General features: G+C 36.4%; 1 protein-coding gene and 1 long non-coding RNA gene across 2 annotated transcripts in view; one reads left to right on the top strand and one right to left on the bottom strand.

Annotated features, from left to right (window-relative positions):
- EMC2 (ER membrane protein complex subunit 2) overlaps positions 1-11,352 on the bottom strand; it is a 42,532-nt gene extending 31,180 nt beyond the window's left edge. Inside the window, exons 1-4 of the mRNA XM_013045213.1 lie at positions 11,262-11,352; positions 4,243-4,356; positions 3,677-3,741; positions 990-1,075 (exon numbers count right to left, since the gene is read on the bottom strand). Of these exons, the coding sequence (XP_012900667.1) occupies positions 990-1,075; positions 3,677-3,741; positions 4,243-4,356; positions 11,262-11,301 (305 nt within the window). The 5' untranslated portion in view covers positions 11,302-11,352. The remainder of the gene's footprint in view (positions 1-989; positions 1,076-3,676; positions 3,742-4,242; positions 4,357-11,261) is intronic.
- Positions 11,353-11,501: 149 nt separating this feature from the next.
- Positions 11,502-23,476, top strand: LOC101675801. The gene is made up of 3 exons (XR_200785.3): positions 11,502-11,583; positions 15,574-15,671; positions 21,283-23,476. It is a non-coding gene; the product is annotated as an uncharacterized LOC101675801 (long non-coding RNA).
- The last annotated feature ends 4,254 nt before the right edge of the window (positions 23,477-27,730 follow it).

The raw sequence follows: 27,730 nt of genomic DNA, 5'->3' as shown, positions 1-27,730 counted from the left end.
CATTGCAGCATTATTTGCAGTAACCAATACATGGAAACAACCTAAGTGCCCATTGACAGACAAGCAGATAAAGTAGTCTGATATAATGGAATATTATTCAGCCATAAAAGAGAAAAAAATTCTGTCATTTAAGACAACAACCCTTGAGGGCATATGCTAAATATAATAGAGAAAGACAAATACTACAAGATCTCACTCATATGTGGAAAAGAACATAAACTCATAGATACAGAAAACAGATTAGTGGCTGCCAGAGGTGGGCGACGGAGGTGGGCAAAACAGGTAACAGTGCTCAAAAGGTACAAATTTCCAGTTATAAAGTAAGTCATGGGTACAGCATAGTTACCATAGTTAACAATACTGTGTTGTGTACCTCAAAGTTGCTAAAAGAATAAATCTTAAAAGTTCTCATAAGAATAAACATTTTAACAACGTATGGTGATGGATGTCAACTAAACTTACTGTGGTAATAATCATTTCACAATATACAGAGATATCAAATCATGTCATATACCTGAAACTAATACAATGTCAATTATATCTCATTTAAAAAAGTAACTTCTATACCTTGAATACCTGAAAGGGTAGCACACATATGTCATTACAAATTCCTAAAACAACCCTGATAAGTTGGTGATATTCTCATTTTGCAGAGGAATAAGGCTAAAAGGCTTAAATAAGTTAAATAATGTGCCAGATAAACAACTAATAAATCCTAGAAAGAGGATATAAAACCAACCCTTACTGCAAAACATGATCCCATTTCACTAGGCCAGAGATAGTAAATGAATTGTGCTCCAATGTCAAATCCTATTTATTGGGAGTAATTGGCAAGATTTATGCTGAGAAGCACTCTGGCACTATTCCGAAGCTCAGTAGCAAAAAGTCTTACACAATTAATGATGTTGTCATGGGGGTAGGAAGACCTATATCTAGACCCCATGTTTGCTATTTTAAATGGGATTATACTGTTTCTAAGATTCAGTTACCTTTCCATGGCTTCAAATCTCATGCCAGTTAGCCTCTTGACTCTGTGACTGCCAGGGAACTGTCTTCTCAACTCCTGAAGACAAAACTGTAAAAATAATTGGTAAAAAAGACTTAAGGAGTAGTGATCACATTACATACACTAAGTGGGTTACAAGGAATGGTCTATATAGTCTTCAGTATATCTTCTTAAATCATTTCATTAGCGTTCTCTAATATGAAGTGAAATTAATTGGTAATGAATAATGGGGTAAAAGAAGAACTCTGAAATTACAATGGGAGCAACAATTAGTTCTCAAGACTGATCATGATATTAACTGGGAAAATAAGCTGATCATGGGATATACTAATAACTCTTCAGATACTGCCATATTACTCCTCCTTCACAATTGCTTCCATAATGTATTAGGCCCAACTTAAACGTTTATAATTTCCTGACTTTTAGTTTCTATTATCTAAGCATTCTCTTGATAAAAATTAAGCTCTTTGACAGTACTCTCAAGTCCCGCAAATACTATAACACTGTATGCCCTGTTGAAATCATGTATTAATCAGTAATTTTGTCAGTACACACACCATGATTTGGGGTCATAAAACATAGACACCAAATTTATAGAGTGCCAATCTCCTTTGGGAGATATCCATAATTCACCCATCAACTTCAATAAATAAATATTTTGAGCACCAACCATGTTCTTAGTAACATATGAGGATTTTAAGAGTCTTGGAAGCACTAGAAAGGTTGAGGATTATAAAAATGGTCCATTCTAGTGCCCAAAAGCATAAGTGACAAAAAAAAAATACCTTCACTAATGAAGATACTATTAATTAGTAATAAAGTTATAACACGATCTTGGAAGTACAGCTTCCAAGTATGTTGCTAAAAATCTGCCACAGTAAGAAAAATATTCAAGTTAGTCAAAACTGAAGATGATGTTTGCTTATTTCTTTGACATCACACGAAACTCATACTGTTTGGTCAATCAAGCCGTGTAGAAATTCTGAACATTTAAAAAAAAAAAAAATCTGTGTTACCAAAAAAGCTACCATTTTATTTGATCTCCTGCTTGGGTTATCAGTATTATATAATTTGATTCTCCTACTTTATCAAATGGCATTTGTTTACTTAAAAAATAACTCAGTATTTCCATTAAGATGTGAGCTGCCACCTCTGTGAATATGGAAAAGACTATTTTAGGGCAAAGTTGGTTAAGCGTAACTCTTGATTTCAGCTCAGGTCATGATCTCGGGGTCATGGGATCGAGCCCCAGGTTGGGCTCTACACTGAATATAGAGCATGCTTGAGATTTTCTCTCTCCCTCTCCTTTTAACCTTCCCAGCTTATATAAATAAATAAATAGATAAACAAACAAACAATTTCATAGGTTCTGAAAGTAATCTAAAAGGTTTTACAGATTTTTTTTTTTTTTAATTACTAGCAACTCCACCAAAATTAGATGTATAGCCAACATAACATAATTACCTTGGGAAAAATCAATGCTAATTCGGATATGCATATGTTCTCCTGCTATTTCTATTTTCTGTTTGCATGTACTTTCTTTTTGATTTAAATGAGGAAGTAGCATGAAGTAGTACTTAAGAATTCAGGATTATAAAACAATAGAACAAAAAAACCAACACCTCCAGTTCTTGGTTTATGAAATGAGTATGATAGCATCAAGCCTAAATCAAGGAGTAACTGTGAAGATTAAATAAAGTATGATATAAAGCATTTAGTACAGTGTCTTTCACATGTGTTCAAAAATATAGCTATTATCATTCTTTTATTTTAAAAGTAGTATTAGTATTTTAAGTCATGTTCTGCACGTTGGGATTTTCTAATAATTTAAGAGATATATTTACAACATTGCAAAAGAAATATTTAACATTATATATAGATCTTCCACTTATGACACGGTTACATCCCAATAAACCCATGGTAAGTTCAAAATACTGAAAGCCAAAAATGCATTTAATACACCTAATCTACCAAACAGCATAGCTTAGCCTAGCTTCCCTTACACATGATCAGAACACTTATTATAGCCTATAGTTGGGCAAAATCATCTAACACAAAGCCCATTTTATAATAAATTTACTAAATATTGTACTGAAAGTGAAAAACAGAATGGCTGTATAGGTATAGAATGGTAGTAAGTTTATCAGTTGTTTACCCATGTGATTTTCATTGCTGACTGGGAAGTATAGCCCACTGCCACTGTCCAGCATCATGAGAAAGTATCCTACCACCTATATCATTAGCCTAGGAAAAGACCAAAATTCAAAGTATAGTTTCTACTTGAATGTGTATTACTTTCACGCCATCATAAAGTTGAAAAATAAGTCAAATCATCATGTCAGTGACTCTCTTTGTTATGTCAACAACCCAAAAGATAAACTTGTTTTAAACTATCTGGTTCTTATTTTAAACACTACAATAGCATAATTCACCTCTTAACTAAATAACCTTCACCAACTAATTCAAATTCTTCAATTCCCAAGATTATTAAAAAGATTTAAGAACAATCCCTCTCCCAAAGTACCTGGTTAGTCTCCCCTACTCTTAAGGGTAGCAATGAAAATGACCTATAAGAACATTCAAATATAAGCCATGTACTAAGTCTTAGCTACTTGTAATTCATGTAGCAAATTTAAAATAAAATAAAATAAAATTAGTTTAAATACCTACCAATGCCAAGTCATCTCGACCATAATCTAGAGCTGCAATCATCACTTGCTCATATATGATCCAAACTAGACAAAGAGAAAAACAACTGCATTTAATGTAAAACCTCCCAACAGAAATTAGATATTCTTCTTGTTTCTGATATCTTAGAGAACATTACTTGCAACTGAAAATTGATTTATTGCATATCTAGGATTAAGAAAGCATCTTTATATGCTTTTAGTAATATAAAATATGTTAATACCTTATAAGGTTAAAAAAATTACTATTATTTAATACTATTGCTCTTCTAAAAAATTCTTTATGAAATACATTTTGACCACATCAGAACTATTGCTATGAACTTTAAAAGAAAAATGCTTATTTGATTGCTTCACTACAACCAGCAATTAGAAGTCCTTCTCAAAATAATGTACCATTAGATATCCTGAGAAGTTTTTTTAAAAGAAGGGACAAATCATAGATTGATATAAACAGCAGGAAAAACATAATAAAAAGGTATCTGAAAAAAAGAAAAAGACCTAAAGACCAAAACAGAACATGAACAGAGCAAGAATAAAAGAACTTACTATCATCCCCAAGCTTAGAAGCATATTCATTAATTAATTCCTCTCCAACTTCCACAATTTGCTCACTGTTTCGTGAGTTTTCTTCTCTCCATTTTCTCATTTTATCTCGCATTTCTGAAAAAATAAAGTGTTATTATATATATTTGATAACTCAAAAAACTGATAATGAAGTTGAAATCGACTTATCAGGTAGAGAAAACAAAGTCACACTAATATAGGTCTTTGGTATGTCAAAATTCATAGAGCAGAAAATCAATTTAATGGGAGCAACAGATCCTTTAGAAGATTAAAAAGACATTAAAACTAATGTTACAAACATAAAAGTGATGAATGGCCTCCTACAAAGATTCTCTAACCCTTTCAGCAACTATGGATCTTAACTTTTTGAAGTTACAGACAACTCTCTGAACTTGATAAAAGCTAGGGATAATTTTCCCAGGGGAAACACATACATACATACACACACACACACACACACACACACACACAATTATACACAGAAATCTCAAAAATCCAAAGTACTCCTGAAATTCCTACTCACTCCAGAATGTAAAATTTCATCAGGGGATCATATTAGGCTATCGGCACTGAAAGGGAAGTCATTCCAAAACTTCCTTAATAACATTACCAAAGTAGATGTAATGTATAAAGATACACAACCATGCAAGAAAATAAACAGCAAAAGATTCAGAACAAAGGAAATCTTTCAATTCTCTATATAATAATAAATGAAAAGAAAAATGTAAAGGTAAAAAGCGCTAGAAAAAAGAAGAGTCACAAGAACAATTCTGTATATTATAAAGCAAGAGGAAACTGAGGAGTTTTAATGCACAGCATATTGACAACAGCAGGAATAATAACAAGGAAAAAGAAAGAGTACCTAATCCAGTAAACAAAAGATCTTTTTCATATAGTTACAATAGAATGAACTGTCCAATTCACCAATCATATATATGCTTTCTTACTCCTATCTCTGAAATTCCAACATATTCACTTGTCTGAAGTACCAACTTCTTCCTTCTACAGACACAGATATAGAACAGATTTAAACAGTTAAATTGTTGTTGTACAGGAGTTAAGTAAACAATATGCTAAGCCTCTGGAGACTAAGTATAAAAGCACCACAAAGGATTTTCGTTACTTTGATAGACATTATCTGAGCCCCTATAACTCAAAGTCTAAAAAACAAACAAAAAAATAAAAACCCACCAAAAATAGATCCTAAATGGTCTTACAAAATCAAATTAACAGTTAATTCCTTCTACTGACAACTAGAAATCAGCTCGACTTTCACTCTGCACGGAAAATAACCTTGAACTGATTCTTACCAGGCTGAAGAGAAAGTGAACAGATAAAAATAAATAAATATGCTGAGTGAAAGAAGTCAAGCAGAGAGAGTCAAATATCATATGGTTTCACTTATTTGTGGAGCATAACAAATAGCATGAAGGACATGGGGAGTTAGAGAGGAGAAGGGAGTTGGGGGAAGTTGGAAGGGGAGGTGAACCATGAGAGACTATGGACTCTGAAAAACAATCTGAGGGTTTTGAAGGGGCAGGGGGTGGGAGGTTGGGGTACCAGGTGGTGGGTATTAGAGAGGGCACGGATTGCATGGAGCACTGGATGTGGTGCAAAAATAATGAATACTGTTATGCTGAAAATAAAATTTAAAAATAAATAAATAAATAAATAAAAGTAGGTCATTCATACCCCACAGGTTAAGGGCTCAGTCGCACAAAACTGCCCCTACTTTAGATAGCAATCAAAAGTCAGGGCCACCAACATTTCTGACCAATTGGCTATAAAATCTGGGCTTCAGGGAGCCTGGGTGGCTGAGTTGGTTAAGCATCTGCCTTTGGCTCAGGTCATGATCTCAGGGTCCTGATCAAGCCCTGCATCAGGCTCTCTGCTCGGCTTTAAGTCAGCTTCCCTCTCTCCCTCTATGATCTCCCTCTCCCTCAAATAAATACATAAAATCTTAAAAAAAAAAAAAATAGTCTGGGGTTCTCACAACCCCTCCTCCTTAGGTTTCCAAGAATGCCTCAAGGAACTCAGATAAGTGCTTCACTTATTATCATAGGTTTATTATAAAAAATAAAACTCAGGAATAGCCAAATGGAGAAAGTACATGGGGCAAAGTGAAGGGGGCAAGAGGGAAGGAAGCAGAGGAACTTTCATGCTCTTTAAGTAAGTCCTCCATCCCAGTACCTTGATGTGCTTACCAACCTGGAAGTTCTCCAAACGCCATAGCTTAAGGAGCTTTATGTGGGTTTCATTCCACTGGCATGACTGATTTCCAGATGATCTCCCCTCCCAGGAAGTCAAGGGATAAGACTAAAAAGTTTCAGTCTTGCCTTGGTCTTTTGGATGATGCCCCCAACCTGAAGCAAGCAGCTACCAATAGTCTCATTAGCAGACAAAAATATACCCTTGTTCTAGAAACTCCAAAGGTCTTAAAGGTTCTTGTGTTGGAAACCGAGAAAAAAGATTACATGTAAAAAAATCTGTTCCTGGGGCACCTGGGTGGCTCAGTGGGTTAAAGTCTCTGCCTTTGGCTCAGGTCATGATCCCAGGGTCCTGGGATCGAGCCCCGCATCAGGCTCTCTGCTCAGTAGGGAGCCTGCTTCCTCTTCTCTCTGCCTGTTTCTCTGCCTACTTGTGATCTTTCTCTGTCAAATAAATCAATAAAAATCTTTAAAAAAACGAAGCTGTTCCTATCAACTCTATCATTCAGGAAATTTCAAGTGTTTTGGAGCTCTGTGACAGGAACTGGGGACAAAAAAACAAATACACACCTCTTATCATATCACAACATATGTTATCTTTAGATCCACAGCATGAGTTCTCAAAACTCAAACTCTAGCCCCTATACCATGGTTCATTTACAGTGTTAAATCCACATTCACTTTCAACCTGGCAGATAATTTTCTTTTAAATATTTATTTATTTATTTGACAGAGAGAGAATCTTAGAAGGGAGAGGAAGAGGGAGTTAGAGACAGAAACCCAAACGGACTCTGCACTGAGCACAGACGGTGACCCAAGGCTTGATCGCAGGGCCCTGAGATCATATCCAGGAGTGAGACGCTTAATCAACAGGTGCCCCAACCTCACAGATTATTTTAAAAGAGGAATTAGTGCCTCTGGAATATAAATTATTTAGTGTTTTACAGATCTTATCCATTACATTGCCTCCTTTGCCCATATGCTGAACCCAAATTAGGCTAGCAAGGTGCCAACTTATCTCTTACCTTAAAAAAATTACCTTCACAAAACATATACACAAAACATATAAAGTATGAATCTTTAGCTTAGAAATGAAATCTCAGGGTATGTTCCATGAGATTTGAGATCCTGCACTGTTTTGTTTAGCACTGTATGCTCAAGAACTGGAACAGTGCCTGCTGCAAAGTACTGCAGATATGCATTTAATTAACACATTATTTAGTATATAGCCCAACAGGTAAAGCTAAGTGTGAATGAGATCACCCACAGAAGGCATTTAACCTTTGAATTTTAGACTCTTTGAATTTGATGAAACCTTTGAACCTTCTTTTCCCAGAAATATGTGCATGTTTATGTATACTCAATTTTACATACATTTTCAGGGAATTCAAAGACCACACAAAACTTGTCCCTCCATCAGTCAGAATTCTACTGATCTCAGGTTTAATAACCACCAATAACACATTAAGTAGAGTGCTAAGAAAAGAACCTTTAGAGACACTAAAAATCAAGGAGCAAATGGATATAGAGAACTCACAAAGGAAAGGTCTGAAAAAGAAGAGAAGAGTCATAATATTATATGAAACCAAGGAAAGAAGGTTTCATGGAGTGATCTGCAAAAACAAACATACTGTAGGTGTATAAAAAAACAAACAAACAAACAAACAAAACCCACATCCATTATACCTGACATTAGGTCTCCCTAGAAACTACTCGAATGAGAGGGCATGGAAAACAAATTATGTTTGAAGGACTGAATAAAGTAGAGACAGTAAGTATTTTTGTAATTATTTTTACAACAAATATTCATTTAGTACCTATTACAGGCCAGGCGTTGTGCTAGACATCATATTTATAACCTGGCCAAATATCCTATTTCTGAGAAACTTGGCTATATACCTTTCTTACAACTCGCCTTCCCACCTCCAACTCCTAAGTAGTAACTTCTTTAATAAACATCATTAATTTTCAACTGGTTGTTAAGTAAACCATATATTCTACTTTTTTGATAGAGCCCAAAAGATTAAAAGAGTGTTAGATTTTCCATATGGGTCTTTTATAAATGTGATAAACTTTCCTATCATAAGAATCATAGTACTTATCGAACAAGTCATTTCCACAACCTTAATTCATGAAGCTATTCAATGGAATTCTGAAGGACACAGGTCCAGCTGACATGCCCTCCCAAGAAAGTCTAAACAAATAGTTTAGAGATAGTTATCTCTAAGAGTCCTCTACTACCCTCTAAAATCCTAAAAATTTGTTACTATGAGTTTGTTACTATAAGTCTCTGAAAGAAAAATCTAGAACACTTTTTAAAAGTCCCCTAAAATAGATCTCTGATCCTGAAAAGGTCTGAAACCTTCATTTTACAAATAATCAAACTATATCCGATGAATTAAGTGAGCTACCTAAATCTACCTAAGATGCTATAGAAATTTTTCCAATATGAGAAAAATGGCTTATAATCTTTTTGTGAGAATTTGTTAATGTTTATTATTAATGTCATTAACAATTCACTTAGTCAACAAAAAATGAATGAGCAACTCCAAAATGTCTAGCGCAAGAACAAGATACAACTGGTCCCTCCGTTCATTCTAGGAGAAAAAATTTTAAAACTTAACAAACTGGATAAGTACTTCAATAGTATGAGGACACAGAGTTAAAGGGCCAGGGGTACATTTTGTTGCCTTTTTTTTTTTTTCTTTTTACAAACTTTTAGCTGAGGGATAGGATAGGGTGTTCAAGGAAGGCTCTCTCAAGTATGGGACCTTGGAAGGAAATTCTGATAAATATATAATGGGAGCAAGAGTAGGGTAAGAAAGGAAAAACACTCCTAGTGGAAGAAATAGCATCTGTCCAGCCCTAAAACAAAGAAGGGTAGAACACATTTAGGGAATTCAACAAAAGCCAGCATAGCCAGTTCAGAGTAAGTTAAGAGTAATGGTTAAGATAATAGTTAAGAGTAATAGTTAAGGGACGCCTGGGTGGCTCAGTTGGTTGGACGACTGCCTTCAGCTCAGGTCATGATCCTGGAGTCCCGGGATCGAGTCCCGCATCAGACTCCCAGCTCCATGGGGAGTCTGCTTCACTCTCTGACCTTCTCCTCGTTCATGCTCTCTCTCACTGTCTCTCTCTCAAGTAAATAAATAAAATCTTTAAAAAAAAAAAAAGAGTAATAGTTAAGATAAAACTGGGGCCTGGGCAGGAGCTGGATCATCTTTTTCATAAAGCACTTAATTGTTTAAAAGCCCTTTAACATGCTTTCTCTTTTGTTCAGTCATACCTGTGAAGTAGTTAGTATTTCTTATTCTAAATCCATTTTCCTTAGAATCATCACAGGGTAAGGTCCAAGTTACCTACTTAAATCACCTTGTCTTCTGGTAGATATGATACACACCTACTTGTTCCTATCATCCAAGAAACCTATATTGAACATACCTGCAAAGTAACACTTTTAAAAAATAAGAAATATTTGAATCATTTTTTAAAAAGCATTACAAGTAATAGCCACATGTCTACCATCTAGCTTAACCATATATCCTGACACAAGCCTTTTAAAAATATGTATTTTTACAGGTCTGTCCTCTCCATTAGACTGTGAACTCTTAAGAGGACTGTGTGTTACTTAATTTAATATACCCAACATCTAGCTCTAAGCAGTTAATACTTTTAATATAATGAATTTGCCAAATACAGGTAGAAATATTGTTCACAGTGAGCTGGAGGCCACAAAACCAATAATAAATTACTGAATTCAGTTCAAGTATAAAGGAATTTTCCCTTTTTCCATATGTTTGCAATTTTGTAATACTGGATAGATACATTCACCATTAAATGGTCAATATAACTTTCAGCCCACATGTTACTATGTCACTGTTTATCTGAAGAAGGCATTCACTAAACAAATAAGCTGTTAAAATCTAATGTTAAATGATGGGAATAGAAATTTCAATTATACAACTTTCATGCCTTAGAGAAACTCAAGCCTCTTCTCTTAACCATGCTTCCCATTGAAGTTTTTAAGAGAAAAGTCTCTTATAGAATTGGATCAAAGTTTGGCTGCTTCCAGATTTAAAGAACACACTCCACCTTAGATTAAAGTAGGATGGAAAAAGAAGTCCATCCCACTTGAGCATACGCCCGAGATAACCAGTTGTTTTCCCTTTCGGAAAAGGAATTACTGTCAGAAAATGAGAAGAAAGTTGCGTTAGGAGTCCAAGTGGGTTTTGAAGGGGAGTGGGGCAGCGACTGAAGACGAGCATTCGGAGACCCAGGTCTGCAGAGAGAACGAAATATAAAGTGGCACGTAGAAAAATCAGATTTTTTTTTATGGATCTTTCACAGCCCTTTACTGCACAGAGTTGTTGTAACCTTTACGAACACTTAATAAAAGGCCTTACAGGCCCTGTATTTCCTGGCTGCAGGGAAGCTTCAGAAGGCGACTATCCCGCCTCCTCTTCGCGGCCCGACAGCCACACGAAATGCGCGACAGCCCTCCCGCCTTACAATGGAAGCTGCCCCGGGCCACCGTACGGGCGCAGAGGTACATAAGTCAGTCAGTCTATCGATGAGCACCGGCGGTGGGGAACACCGCAGACTCCAGTCGGAGGCTGGGCCAAGGAAGGGGTCAGCCTCACCCTCCAGCTTGGCCACCACCTCGGCGCGGCCCGTCCAGAGAGAGCTCCAGCGCCTACGACAGACGGGAGAATCCACGTCTCCACGGGCAGCAGATACTGCCGAACCGCTTCCCAGGGCTTTTGGTCTTTCCACGCCCGCCCGGCCCGCAGTTACCTTCCCAAGTGACATCGTAAAGCTCTGAGACCTTCGCCATCTTCTCCGAACCTGGAGGCAGGGAAATGAGAGGGCGGGGAGACACCGTCACGTGACCTACGACCGGGTGGCGGCGAATTACGACGCCACCTCTCATTGGTCGAGAAAGCGGAGGGGGTGGGAATCGCTGCGCACGTGCACAGGGCTCTGCGGTGGGGGCTGTTGGGGAAAGGGGCGGGGCGAGCTGGGGAAAGGGGCGGGGCGAGCTGGGTGGACAGCGGCGTTCGGGGACTCTAAGGACGCGGTGGCTTAGCGCTGGGAGGTGGAGCCGGCGTGCTTTGAGGTGACTTTTACAGGGTTTTTTTTAAGCAAATGTTTCCTTTTTCCTCGGTTTTTCTTCTTTTTCTATACAGGCGTATTCGTTCTCTTCCCACCTCTTTATTAACACTTTGTTTTCTTCGTGCACTGCCGCAACGTAACGTTCTGCTCCAACCCTTTATTTGCCCCCAGCTTTCCTCCTTCCTTAACGGGGTTTGCTCTCTGTTTTCTTTTGATGTTCGTCTAAACTGAAACACTCCAAAAACTTTTATAAAAGCTCTTTGAGGAGCTAAGCGGGATTCTGTCTTTGCACATGATGTTTGTGTGGCCGAGGTCGTCTTAATGTTCCCAGGAGTGTCTTCTTGCCACCTGGATCGCTAGATCTAGAGTCTGCCGCTGTGCATTTGAAAACTCCTAAGACCAGCCAATATGTAACTCCTTATAAATAAATGAATGAATGAAATACGGAATAAATGTACAACTGGGACCGTCCCAGCCCCTGCGCTTCTCTCCTCCTCCGGAACAGCACGGGGGGAGCCTCCTTTCCCACCAAGCTCATTGCTTTCAGGAACCATTAGACTTAATCTACTAGCCCTAGGGAGAAATGTCTGGAGTAGAAGAAAAGAAATTTAACTTCATACTTATATATTTGGTATTTAAAACCAAGGAAACATAAAATTGTAAAGGGAGAATATGTAAAGTGAGGAAAGTTGGCTAAAAATCCTTACATCACACTCTGTATAGTTAAAGGACACTGAAGAAGAGGCCGTCAGAATAGAAGGGAAAAAAGAGAGATGTATCCCACAAACCAAGAGAGTAGAACTAAAAGAAAAAAAAAAAAAGGAAATATCAATAACATCTGCCAGAAGTTACATAAGAATAGGAAAGGCTATTGAACTTACAAAGTTGAAGTAGGTTCTGAATGAGCTCCATTTCTCTCCAAACTTAACAGACCTTGTAGAGTCTCTTCGTTCAAAAAATTAAAAACTCTTCACTCAGAAATTCACATATCCCAATGCTTCAGTAAAACAGTAGAATAAGCAAGAACTCTATCAGATGGATTTGAATCCAGGCACCAGTATTTAGTAGCTGGTTGACTTTTCAGAATGTCTGTCTCTGAGCGTCAGAGTTGGTCATACATAAAAAGAAACTAGTTATATTCTTATATATATAAAAAAAAATTCCTCCGAGTTGTTATTGAGATTAAGAGAGACAGTGCATGATGCTCCCATGGAGGTACCAGTCCTTTGGCTGTAAATACCAATTATATGCCGATGACTCCCAAATTCTCCCCTGAGGCCCAGTTCTGGTTTCTTGACGTATTCACTTAGATAGTTAATACGCATCTCATATCCCAAACAGAACTCTGGATTCTCCCCCCAAATTTGACCTTCCCCACTGCAATTGATGAAACTATCCACCTACTTGCACAAACTAAAATTCTAGGAAGTATTGTTGATTGCACACCTCCTGTATGTGGTCTGTCAGCATATTCTGTACTGCACTTCCTAAATTTTCCCCCAAATCTATTTGTATCTCCACGGCTACTACTTCAGTCTAAGCCACAACCATCTCTCACCTGACTGTAATAGCCTCTTAACCCTGTTAGTTTCATTCTTGCTGTGTAAAATCTATTTTCTATACAGCAGCCCCACTGTCTTAAAAAAAAAAAAATCAGACTACAGAATTCCTTTGGCTGTGGCTTTCACATGACTCCCCTAGGCAATAAATATATATTCAAAACACTTTACCACAGTTAACAGGGCTCTACTCAGCGTGACTCTCTCCGACATCTCTTACCTCATCGACCATTCTTTCCTCACTAGATCCCAGCCATTCTGGCCTACTTCCTATTCCTCAAACATTCCAAACTCCTATCTGCCTTGGGTGGCACTTGCCCCTTACTCCCTTTCCTGAAACGTTCCTTTCCATTATCTTTAAGTGGCTGTCTTCTTTTTGTCTTTTATATCTCAATTTTATTTAAAACTACTATCTACTTATAGGGAGGCCTTTCCAATAACAAGTGGATCCTAGTTAATGCCTTTTACATCATTATTACACTTATCAGTTTGATTTTTTTTGTTTACTTATTTTCTGTATTTTTCATTGAGAGTATGGACTTTGTCATTTTTTTTTTTAAAGATTTTTATTTATTTATCAGAGAGAGAGAGAGTGAGAGCGAGCACAGGCAGACAGAATGGCAGGCAGAGGCAGAGGGAGAAGCAGGCTCCCTGCCGAGCAAGGAGCCCGATGTGGGACTCGATCCCAGGACGCTGGGATCACGACCTGAGCCGAAGGCAGCTGCTTAACCAACTGAGCCACCCAGGCGTCCCGGACTTTGTCATTTTAACCTTGGAACAGCCAACCTAGAAAAACACCTGGCATACAGTAGATGTTGAATGTGTGAATTAAAATTAGATATTCAAAAAATTAGTGAATTAGAATTAGATACTCAAAAAACAACAACTTGTGTTAGTGATTATTAGGATAATATTTCATAGTAGTGTACATTTGAACTCTACGCCTTGGTTGTGGGTAGGATATTCTCTTTTTTATAGCTAATGTTTTCCTAAAAATTGTAAACATAGTGAGTTTGGGATCATACCAATTCATTTTACCTTTCCCAGCCCCTTAACACAGTATTGGCATATGATCTGTGACATACATGTAGAAATTAATAATTGTACTAAATTGTTTATGCCTAACATTTTGTTGAATTTTTTGAGGGGGTGAAGCCCAACAAGGTGCCTTTTCAATACTTAAAATGGATATTATCAGTTATAACTAATTAAGGGAGTAAATATTCTCTAGTCATTTCAACTAAATATCCTTGTAACTAGCTGCTAGTGTCTTTCAGGCAGTAAACCATATGACAGTATGTTAAAGGAAGTCATTTTCAGAATTTCTGAGATGGAAACTAGAATGATTTCATTTTTGACTTAGAAGGTATTTATGAATCATTAAAACTATATTTTTCAAACTTTTTATTTTGCCTGTAACCCATATGAAGGAATATATTTTACATCACACAGTATGCACACGTATGTAAAAAACTGAAAAAAAAAAAAACCCTAGCCTTACCATGTGTTTATCCTCTATATTCTCTATTCAAATTGATTCAATTTCTTTTTTTTTATAAAAACACTAACTGCAATCCATTAACGGGGTAATGCCCATACTGTGAAAATCTAATGGACTTTGTATATGTTTCCCAGTCTGAGGACCTTAAGTAAATGGTTTGTTCGAGTTCTTGCCACTAGTAGGTAACAAAGATGGAAAATACATACACAGGACATAAGCTGTTCAAGTCATAGATAAAAGATAAGATATTTACAGAAAAATATATTTAAGGGAAAGTTTTTTTGCCAATAGTAATCTCTGAAGTGGGGAAAGTGACTGTGTGTTTACATATTGTAACACTACAGTTGTCTAATAAAACTTGCCCTCCTCAGGCCAGGAAAAAACTGGTATGTCACTGACAAAACTTCTTTATTCTTCTTTAACATTTTATAATGTAATTATAAATGTAAATAAAGAAAGAAATGTCTTCTATAGATAAAACAATAACCTGAGAACATAAACATCAATCATACTTCTATAAATCTTCTTTTATAGAAAATTTTCAAAATTTTATCTCTCACCCTCTTACTACTTTGAAAAAGAAGTTTTCATTATAGTGTTTTAAAAATATTTAATCCACATTGGGGAGGGTATGGGACGGGGAGTGCTGTGAGATGTGTAAGCCTGATGATTCACAGACCTGTACCCCTGGGGCAAATAATACATTATATGTTAATAAAAAACATTAATCCAGTTTCTCTTATTGAATACTGCCCAGTATTGGTGACAAATATCAAGAAATTATCTAAGTAGCCAAATATTAGATTATGCCATGTTAGATGTCATGGGAAATAACTATCTCATTTAATGAACTCAGTAAAACAATGAAAAAAGCATATGAATGTGGTCTATGACATACTTTTTTTTTAATGTGACACTATCTTGTTATTTTCAGGGTTTTTTTGCTGTGTTTGAATAGTTTGAATGATAATACATCAGAATGAACAGGAATCAGAAAGGAATAACTTTGAATGAGCCTACATTATCTTTAAGGTGGGATGAGCTTTATTTATCAAGCCATATTGGTCTTTGAAGCCCTGTGGAGTGCTTCTCTTTTATGGTCAAAGTTTACTTACTTCAGTTAATATCTTCAGACATTATAAAAGACTAAAGCAACTTTTTAGATGTAATAAACCTTATGACATTTATAAAATAGACATCATTTAACAAGACAACATAATACCATTTGAATTGATTTTGCAATATCCAGCATCGTCATCATTATTTAGAACCTGCTGTTTGCTTTGTTCTGTCTTAATCATACTGAATTAAAATATTCAGTAGCACAGTTTATAACCTTTGTTTACTGTGACAATTATCCATGAGAGTAAATTGGTTTCACTACAAGTCTCATATAAAATTTACTATAGCTTTTAAGTCATGTTATTGTTTCTAATTAATGAATCATAGCCTTTGTATTTAAGGGAAAATATTACTTATTTCATCTTCATTCCATGTCAACAGATTTTCACTGTGACACATTCACATTTGGAAGGAAGTTTTCCTTAGAGTTTTATTTACCAAAAGCCAGATTAACACGGAGTTGTTTTAGGAACCTTCCTGAACACTTTTTATTACATTTCTAAAAGATTATGTAATTTAATATGTCCCACCCTCCAAACACAAGAGCCTGTACCCCCTTTGCTGGCACAACTGTAGCATTTAGGCACTTCTAGTATTTCCAACTTTACCATCATTTTCAATATATGTTGTAAAATGTGCCAGCAGTTCATTTCACATCCAATTATATTATTTTAGAAAGCAAAGGAGAGTCTCTGGGAAACATATCCAGTGAGATCACTTTGGTCCTTTCACAGTAGAATTCACAAACTGATAATTACCCCTCTGTGCCATAGTTTTAACAGTGAAAAGGAAAGTACATCCAGAAGGAGTACACCCAGAATTTCTCCCACATGAGCAATAAATTAGAGCTGTTTCTTTTTAAGATTTATAACCATACTTAAAAGTACACTTTTTCAAATGATATTTAATTTCCCCAAAGTGCATATTCTGTTCTCATACACATATACATCTTTGCATATGTAGCAGTCCTTGTGCAAAAATGTATTTTTGTAAATAATCCTTTTTGTGTACCAAACACCCAGGAGTCTCTGTGAGCTATTATAGTGACCTGATGGTTTCTGGAGCCTATCTAGATAGACTCCATTTTCTGCAATGGAACTATAACTGAATTCTTTACTTGAAAAATGTTCAAAAAAGTATTCACAATAAATAAATTTCATTATGGGTAAGCTCACACAAAAATATACTGAATATTGGGGCACTTGGGTGGCTCAGTCACTTAAGCATCTGCCTTCACCTCAGACTGTGATCTCTGGGGCCTGGGATAGAGCCCTACAACCAGCCCTGAGTAGGACTCCCTGCTCCATAAAATTTCCTGGCAGGGAGTCTGTTTCTCCCTCTCCCTCTGTCCAACCCCAACCCCGTTCATGTTCTCTCTCTCTCACTCATTCAAAAAATGAATAGAATCTTTAAAAATATATATACTGAATATTAACTTACACATTTTTTCTAAGTACATGCTATTCTGTTACAAATATAATTTTCATTTTTCTACAAACTCTCTTCTATGGTTTGATAGCATCACTCTAGCCATAGGTGGCTTAAGTTGTTCATTCAGACCTGCAGTTCTGATGTATCTTACCCTGCCCATCAGGCCACAAGTTCATTTCCTTTACTCGCCTTCTTTTTCTTTCTACGGTCATGCTGACCACTCTTGGCTAGAACTCACTGACATGCCAATAGCAACACTGGACACAAAGTCTTTTCAGGTCATATCTTTCAGGTCATAAATTATGCTTTTTTGAACATAGGAAGGCTTACTAAGTCAACCCTATGGATTTGTTTGGGAAAAAGACTGGTTTCCCAGCAGAATTCCACTAAGAAAACTGCCTACCCAGTTTACCAACCTCATCCATCTCTATCTCACACCTGCAGAAAGACCACAATCTCAATTTTTTTTTAGCATATGTAACAATTTTTTAAAATTGTAGTTAAAATTCTTTTACTTTAAGATGTAATTTATTTGAGAGAGAGGGCATAAGCAGGATAAGGGGCAGAGGGAGAAGCAGACTCCCCACTGAGGAGGGATCCCAATGCAGGGCTCAGTCCCTAGACCCTGAGATCATGACCTGAGCCAAAGGCAGACGCTTAACCAGCTGAGTCACCCAGGCAGCTCTAACATTATTTTTTTAAATAAAGTATAATTAATATATTGTTGTATTAGTTTCAGGTGTACAATACAATGATTCACCAATTCTGTACACTATGCAGTGCTCCTCATAAGCAGTGTATTCTTAATCCCCTTTCTCTATTTCACCCATCCCCCTACCCACCTCCTCTTTGGTAGTCACCCATTTGTTTATTCTCCATATTTAAGCGTCTATCTTTTTCTTTGTTTCCTTTTTCCTTTGTTTCTTAGATTCCACGTATAAGTGAGTCACATGGCATCTATGTTGTTGTGAATGGCAAGATCTCGTTTTTTATGGCTTAGTAATATTCCATTGTACATATACACCACATCTTCTTTATCCATTTGTCTATGGGTGGACACTTGGGTTTCTTCCATACTTTGGCTATTGTAAAATAATGCTGCAGCAAACATAGGGCTGCAACTATATTTTTGAATTAGTGTCTTCTCTGTCTTGGGGATAAATATCCAGTAGTGGAATTACTGCATTATATGGTAATTATATAATATTTTTGAGGAATCTCCATACTGTTTTCTACAGTGCCTACACCAATTACATTCCCACCAGCAATGTACAAGAGTTCCTTTTTCTTCACATCCTTGCCAACTTTTTTTATTTCTTGTCTTTTTGGGTTTAACCATTCTAACAGGTGCAAGGTCTCATCATGGTTCTTTATCTTAAAACTGAGAGTTAAGGAACAATGGAAGTGTGCTACCAAAGCTGCCACTCAGTTCAGATTACTGCCACCTCACTAGAAGTTTTCTGAGCGATATAGTATTTTAACTTCCTTCTGCCATTGCAGATTCTTTTTCATCTTTTAATAATGAGCTTGAGCATTTCTGTGGGTGGGATGGGAACCAAAACAGTCGGCGGGGGGGAAATGATTTCAATTGATGCAGTTTTTCTAGCAATAGCAAAATTATGGAATATTAAAAATAACCTCAATCTAATCTTGAGAAAAGTCAGACAAACCCAGACTGAGAGCCATTCTATGAGAATAACTGACAGGTACTTATCAGAGAGTGACAGTGACGTTGTATATTGCTCTTCTAAGCTTTTAGACAAATGCTTACTCTTAGATGCCTCTGGACAGATTGTAGTGTCATATATGTAGTGGAATTAAGTGTACAGACTTAACAATTATGAAATAGTCCCTAAAGTCACTTGTATTAATTATAAACTGTACATACCATGTATGTAGGTATGAGTTTCATTACATTCCAAGGTAACAGCAATGGAGTATTTGCCAACATACATGTACATTGCTCCCTTCTGAGGAACTTGCTGTGTTTTAACCCGAGGTTGCTCAATCTAGCTGTGTAATTAACCAATTTGAGCAAGTTATTTTAACTTCATTAAATCCTTGTTTCCTTATATGTCAAATGAACATATTAATACTTGCTGATTATAACAAGGATTACAAGTAATAAACACAGAATTTCTCTCATAGAGTCTGGCATGTGGTATAATAATACTCAGTATTAAATACAGTTATTGAGTACTTACTGTGTACTTGGCACTTTACAAATTGCACTTTGTAGATTACTTCAAACAACCACCCCACTTTGCAGATGAAGGAACAGTTCAGAAAGGTTGAATAACTTCCCCAAACACACTATGATATACTCCTTTAGGGTAGGATCTTAGTAAAAAAAAAAAAAAAAAAAAAAAAAAATAGCTTTGTCATTTTGGTATCCTGGGAAGGGAAAGCTTGAATGGGGAAAGCTTTCAGACCATGATGCATATTTGATGCTTTGAAAGAAAAGAGAGTATGAAGCTGGATTGGACAGAAAGCACCTCATGCTATGATTTAGATCTGGGAAAGTATTAGCCAATTCAATGAGAAAAGCTCCTGAGCAAAGATTACCTTTTAGAGGAGTCCTACACTGGGTAGAAGTGGCACGCGCTAGGATCCCCACATGTTCAGTCATAGTGCGGGGGCTTCCTGGAAGAGCGTGGCCCCAGCTCAGAAGCTGAGATGAATTTTGAAGCCTTTAAGAGCTGGAAGCTGTCAGCCACCTTTTACTCCTTGCAGTTGAATAGCAAGTTCGTTCTTGAAGGGAGATTCTAAAGATGCACCTCCCTATCTGCCACAGTAGCGTTGTTATTATTATTCCATTCTGGGTGTAATCTTCCATTTTTGTTGAGAAGTAGATCTGAAATACTAGTTAGACTGCGAAGCTATTTAACACAGCTATTAGGCATATGGAAATTTTATTTCAGCTTCCCAGAATGTCTTCTTCTAGTATATGATTAATAGCTCAGCAGTGGTTGCTTTATACTGAAGAAAAGACATGGTAGATTATAGATAACCCACAGAGACTTGAAAATTTGCTTATTTTTTATGAGACACTAATCAGGAATTATTCTTTTCTTGGGAAGGGAATTAATGCTACTACCATTGATAAATTACCTAGGATTTCATATTTTTTTCTTTTTGCAGTCAGATTCCAAGTATATAGAAGTAATTTAGAATTTTTAAACATCTTTCCAAGAATAACAGTTAACTCTGAAAAATGGCAGCATTTCTAAAATTCTGTAACTCAAGATTTCCACGAAGTACTAGAAAATTCCAAAGATACTATGCTCACAATGTCCCATGACAATTCACTGGATAGCTGCCATACTATCATTGATGAATGCCTGTTAATAAACTTATTCAAGGCCAAATTTTGTTAACACTTTCCTCAAAAAAAAAAAAAAAAAAAAACAGAAGAATGATTACAAGTCTGAAGTATGAGTGGTGCATAAATCCAAAGGCCTTCATTGTCAACCTGTACTTCTCCCTACCGAATGCCAAGGCAGTCCTAATTAACATTTGCTGTGGTACATATATGCCCTTCTAGAAAGGATATTACAGGTGCTCCATATCCTGGGCTGCCAAAATGAGTGATGTAATGAAAGCAGTAGCTAATGGGAGATGACAGAGGGCTTCCCAGACTCCTTGAATAGCAAAGTTCTTGAAGGATTGTACCTTTTAAAGAAAGAATTAAAGCAACAGAAGAGTATTGGTGAACAAAACTTTGGTAGTAATTTTCAGGGAACAACTAGTTACATAGGACACAGAAGCTATGAATCTCAATGCATAAATTCAGGGGTGCAAAACCAAAATTTGCATTTTTAGAAAACTCCATTTCTAATTGAGTTATCTTGAAGACATCTTAATCTCAGGTTGGAATTTGCCCTTGCTTTGCTGCCTTCTTCTTTTTCAAGGCTACTCTGACTTGTGTGAAAGTGATATTTAGAACCGTCTAGAGAGCACGCCCTCTATCATCTCTCCCACATTGAATAGGGGTGACCTGTGTTATCAACAAGATATTTCAGAAATGATGAAGTGCAACTTTTGAGGCTGTCATGAGAGATAATGTGCCTTCTGCCTTGCTCTCTCTTAGATCACTCATTCTGAGGAAGAAAGCTCCCATGTCAGGAAGACAATCATGCAGTTTTGCAGAGATCCACGTAGTGAGGAACTGAGGTGTCCTGCAACTTGCAAGCCGTGTGAGTGGCACATCTGAGATTGGTCCTCCATCCCCAGTCAAGACTTGAGGCCCAGCTGACATTGTGACTTCAGACCAATGATATATGTTTAGCCAGAACAGCTCAACTAAGCTGTTGCTAAATTCCTGCCCCACAGAAACCGTGTGAGATAACAAATGTTTATTATTGCTTTAAGCTGCCAGTTTTTGGAATGAAGTGTTATACAATAATAGATAACTAAGACACTAATCAGAAAGGATGCAGACACTGGTTTACTGCTTATGCAGCATCCTGGAGCCTTCTCTGCTATCCCAGGCATTGTTCTTTAGTTGGCGGGGGGTGGGGGGGGGTGGGGGGGAGGTGATTCTGGGTAAACGGCTATTTATCAGTGAATGCAAAGTACTTTGATAACTTATCACCCAGTACAGCCATACCAATTTTGTATCACTCATGCTTATGTAGTCTCAAGACGTTGGGAAGCCCACCTGGCCCCCCAGTTAGCACTGCAGCCCTTCTGTCTCTCCACAAACGCCTCCAGGTCCTGTGGCTCTCCTAACTACTTCTGGATCACATGGGAATTTGAGGTGCCCTCCTTCGGCATACCCTCCAATCTTTTATTTGTTCTGAGTGCTCTCATCTCCGTGACACCCTGACTAGACAATAAGGCTTCTCTCCCTGGGAGCCTCTAAACTTGAATTTTATAGCTCCTCTTGAGGCTCATCTTCCTTATCACTCCTGCCTCCATTCCCCAACCCCATGAAAGCAATATTTCAGTCTCAAGAGAAGTACCCATACACTTCAGCGCTTGATTCCCCAAGCATTGTCTTGGGATTTTTCCAGAGGCAGCTACGTATATCCTCTCTGATGAGTTTTGAAAACCAAAACCAGAGGGATGAGGTTCCTGACTTCCCAGTTTTCTCCCCTCACTCTCTCCCTGAGACAGTAATTCAGGGTCTGGAGGAGGCGGAGGCAAGTTTCACTCTCAGAGAGACAGACAGAGAAAGAGAATATCACTTCTTAACCTAAAAATGTATCCCACTGTCCCATCTCTAGAGAAATAAGTGTCTGCCCGCTAAGAGCTGTTATATTGGCTGGGATGTGATTATTTCATCAAAGATCAACAGATTGTAATTAATAGATCTTTGCTCTGATTCTATGATCATAAAGTAACTCTTTGGTTTGCTTTTCCAAGTACCTAGATACCTTGAAAAAGGTATTTTCCTCACAAAGCCAACATCATATACTTCATATTTTTTATTTCTTTGCTAGAGAGATCTTTGCCTGACTTCCCACAATCGGTGTTAGGTGTCCTGCTCATATGTTCCAGTATTCCTTCTCTCTAAAAGCACTTTTCCCACTGTGTTATAATCATTACATATCATCATTTGTGTCTATCACTAGACTCCAAGCTCCATTCAACATCTGTGTGTCAGAGACTCAATAATTATTTGTGGAAAGGCAGAAGCTCCATTAGATCAATGCTCACTGGATTGGGGCTTTATGACCCAGTAAAACTTCCAGGAAAAAGGAAAAAGGTAAAGGAGCCAATTTAAGTTGCCAACTTTTTGTTTTGCTAAGTGAGGACATTAAAAGTAATAACTACAATTTAGCTTCATATAATTTCATCTTAAAATTGCTATGTTAACACCAAAAGAGTTATGGGATTCAATGAGAACAGTCCCTAAAAAGGAGTAAATTTAACTTCTTTACCAGAGACCAGTGACAGCTTCTACCTGAATTGGACCACATGGCAGACACATTTGAGAACTGCTAAAAACTTCTTAAATCCCTTCATTCTCTCAGATAATTTGAAATGGTAATGCACCTATTTTCAAAATGGGAAATCCTAGATTTTTTTTTTTTTTAAGAAATACTCCCAAGTAGCTAACACTTGGTTTCTTATTTTTATTATCTGTGTCTTTAACAGAAAAAAAAAAGTCACTGAATATCTTGGCACGTGATTCACAGCTGGGACTTACTATCCTCTTCAAAATTTTTTCCTCTTTCCCAGTAAAGCCCTGAATGAGTGAACATATTAGAATGTAAGAACTACTGTAATTTTGTTTGTCTTTAAAATGTATTTGGGGTAATGTTGTTCCAGTCTGATCTAAGAAGAAAAATAAAATTATAGTTGAAGTATTGCATTTCTGGCAAATGTAATTTCTGGCAAATTTATGTTGCCTATAGCTCTTGTCTCATAAATTCAACAAAATTCATTTCGATTAAGTTTTACACTACAGCAACACAAATGTATTATTAGTGTTTTGTTTTACAAGTCACAAAAATTCTTGACAAAACCATAGATATGTAAAGAGCATTTTCATTAGGACTGGAACAGAAAGTACTTATCTCTGCAGATAGGTGTGGTATCAACAAATGGCAAAGACAATACCGAAAACACAGAAGCCATGTTTCTATTTTAAATGTCACTTATTTTGAGAACCCATGGGATAAATTACAGCAGCCTTTGGGAAAACAGAGACATTAAAATTAGGAGATGGAAAAGATGAAATCAGTGATGATGTAATCTAGACCCTTGATGACACAGGCGACTCCCTTAAAGATTCCGCCTTCATGCTGTGTCTGTTCTCATGCTTCAGGCAAGGAGAGATTTCTGAATCTGACTTAAGCTTTCACAAATCTGCTTTCTTCTTATTTTTGTTTTGCTTTGTATCGTAATTTCCTTGCTGACCTGAAGGAAAAAAAGAAAAGAGGACTTAAAATTCTGGTTTTAGTACATTTTTTCTTACAAAAGTACACTGAATAGAATACTGAAAGTAAAAGCATACTGAAAGTAACTTTCAGAATACTGAAAGTAAAAGCATGTTATTATAAAACAATTTCACAAGTAAATTTCATACCTAAAGTCCAGCTTCTCAATAAAATAGATCAACAATATCCATATGCAGGAATAAAAATTAGAAATCTCATGAATTATAGATCTCTGTACCTTGTAAACTCTCAAGATGAATTATGCTTTTTTTACATTGTCTTTTTTGCCTCATCAGAATTCTTTGAAAATAAAAGAATAATACCTTTAACTCTGATTTGAGGTATACAACATCTACAATCTGACTTGTGGAAAGTAATCAATTTTAAATGTATTGGTCGTCCCAATTATGATACCACCTGATATATTAATTTAAGGAACAACCGGGTAGCCAGAAATGGTATTTATGATTATTATCATTAATCTAGCCTGACTCAGTATGAGTGTAGGGTATAAGAGGTCACACTTCATATATTTTTTAAAATGTAAACTGATCTTGCAGGTTTTTATTTGATTCATGAATAGCTAATAACACGTTTAACCGTTAAACTTGAACAAAAGTTTTCCCATTCTAAAAATGCTAGGAAGAGAAAAACAAAAAGATGTTAATATCATTTTTTGAGAAGTGTTCGTGATAAGAGTTGAATATTTTCATACTCTCAGGAACTAAGTTTGGTTTATTACTTACAAAAACAGTTATAATTGGCAGCATAGTATCACTAAGTAGATGCTTTAGTGTCAACACAAACAAGATTATCAGCCTGAGCTGCATGCTAAGCAAAATTAACTGAAAATCCAAAGTTCAACCAGAGTACACTTGTCTGATTCTGAGAGTTCTCCACAGTTCAGATTACAGTCAGTTTAGAGCAGTTATATGAGTTAACTTAAATAGACATTTTTTTTAGTTAGAAAAGATAAATAATTTTTTAATTTGAGGGAATAAAAGGTATGTATTAGTCAAAGTATAAAAACTCTTTCTATTGAAAGACTCAGATAGCTGAGCTGAAATATGTCTTTGAATTAGCAGTGGACAAATCTTTGAGGAGACCATTGTTTCTGAAGAAATGGTCACTAAGGGATAGACACTCAAATGAAATTGTAGGCACACAAAGAGTGATCTCAATAAATACGTGACACAGATATACAGACATGCCATTTCTCACAGTTACTGCCAAAAGAGAAACTCAATTAATTTTTTTTGATTGCAGTTAATTTATTAAAACACTGATAGTCCTTGGAATCCTAAAATTTTGACTTAATTTCTAACTTTACCAGTTATTCATAACATGACTTGGCATAAATTCTTGACTCTCTCATTTGATAAAAGATAATAATACCTACCTCAGAGGGTTATTAAGAAGATTAAATGTGAAAATGGCTGTGAAAGCATAGCACGATACCTAACATATGAATAAAAATAAACTTAAAGTGGTTAAAAATAATCACTGTAATGAAGTCATCATTTCATGGACTAGTTCTGTTTTCTTTTCCATTCATCATTCAGCTCTAGTACAGGATGATCTAGCGAACTATGTAATATTTCCTTGGTGATAGTTAAATAGAACCCTGATGTAGATTTGAAAATAATATCTTGGAAGAAGCAAAGTTAATTTCTACTTGTTGCATTTTTATCCACATTACAAATCCATCTACTTTAAATTTGTAAAATCGGCAGGCAGTTGTCTTGAATTTTCAGCCAGATATCCAGAAAGCCCAAATTATTAAAGAATAAGCAACTACCTACTCTAAACTAACCTGTCTATGAAGATGTGGAATGTAATGAGATTATAATCACACCTATTTTCACATCTCTTCCCACACATAACCTAAAACCAAACCTCTTTAACCCATAAAAAACACTACTGATAAACCCTGCTAACAAGAAATATTTTCTTTTGTCTCTTCTCAGAAATTTCTCCTTAATGTCCTTAGGAAAAAAGCCAAGCTCTTAGTGTCATTTAACATAATTTTATTTTTCTCAGCTTTAAAAGGAAATGAAAGCAGTTATCAAGAAAGGAACGTATGTGATATTTTAATGGGGGCTAACATAACACCAGTTCACACACCTTGTGTGTTAGACTCTCATGAAGTTCTTCCAGCCCATCACTCATCCCAACCCCATTCCTTAATACTTCTCTACATAGAATATGAAATAGATGGGGATGCAAGAAGTGGCTTCACATGATTGAAAATAGAAGTCTAATTTTTAATGCTGTAATAAAAAGGAAAGCAACAGTAGCATAAACAATAACTTCTGGAAAACTTGACCTGTGACACAGGGTCTACTCTCATACCATTAACAGCCATAGTGAAAATCTTCAAGTAACAACTCACATCACCAGGGAACCATATGGGCCTGAAAATGTTGGTCAGTTGTGGCATTGTCTCTGGGGTGAAAAATAAGACTAAGTTTCCTATAACTCCCCTGATTTAGAATTTTAATGCGTGCATGTGAAAAAAGTTCAAGAACAGAAAGAAAGACATAATTCTCCTTTATACTTTTCACATTTCACCACTTCCTTTGGTATACCTGTCCGTCACTCTAAGTATCTATTTCCTTTGGAAGAATTGGGGTAAGAATGAGAAGAGATCTTGTGGGTCCTTATCAAGTTAGCTGAAAAGGTAAAGCAAGTGTGTGAGTCTATTTGCTTGTTTGTCCGTCTCTTTCTCTCCTCCCACAATCCTTGCCAGTGAGTGTCGGGTCACATGACAGCTCCCCCAAACACAGCCCACAGCTGATTGGATCAGTTGTGGGTACTTGACTCAAGCTGAGCCAATGAGATTCATCTTCCTACGGAGAGGACATAGAGCTGACCCTGGAGTGACCATGTTTGGGCCTGCATAAGTGCACCCCAGAAATCTCCATAGAGAAAGAAAATACTGATTCAGGCACATAAAAAGATGAAGAAACGAGAGTCCTGGTGGCCCTGGAGGAAGAGAATAGTGAGAATGAAATCCACTGCCTTGGATCTTGATGGCGTTTTGTTTTCTTGTTCCAATCTCTCAAAAAACCTTTCCCTGATTTTTTTAAATAGTATTTTATCTTTAAATGAATTTCCCATCATTTCTTAGCTAGTTGAGTGAGTCTTTATTTCTGACAACAAATAACTAAGATTGGAAGTAAGCCTAGTGTTACTTGAAAACGAAGTTTTGTGGAGATACACTCTTATATTAAAGAGTTACTATAGTTAATTTAGAATGTGTATGACACTTTGGATCTTTTGTTTTTGTTTTTAGAAGGTTAATACATATAGAAGTATAAAGATGCCAAACAAAGGCATAAATTTTATAAATCAAGGCATAACATGTAAAAATAAGAAAAATATTATTTGATCATACTAATAAAACTTTATAAATAGAGTCTACCTTTACATTTAAAAGTTCTTTTATAATATTTAAAGTTTACATATAAATGAAATATATGTCTTGACTGTTTTCCAGTCTCATTTACCCTTTGTTATAATCTTAGATTTTCCTGTTTATATTAATTAGATTTTTATTTCCATCAAATACAGTTTTTAAGGCAAATTTTACTAAGAGGATTATAATAATGCCAATCTTCCTCTCCCAAACCAAACACTGAATTCTTCTAA

Source organism: Mustela putorius, unplaced genomic scaffold (assembly GCF_011764305.1).
Source record: "Mustela putorius furo isolate JIRA1106 unplaced genomic scaffold, ASM1176430v1.1 tig00000228_pilon_pilon_pilon, whole genome shotgun sequence".
NCBI lineage: Eukaryota > Metazoa > Chordata > Mammalia > Carnivora > Mustelidae > Mustela > Mustela putorius.
This window is presented reverse-complemented; position numbering and strand designations above follow the sequence as displayed.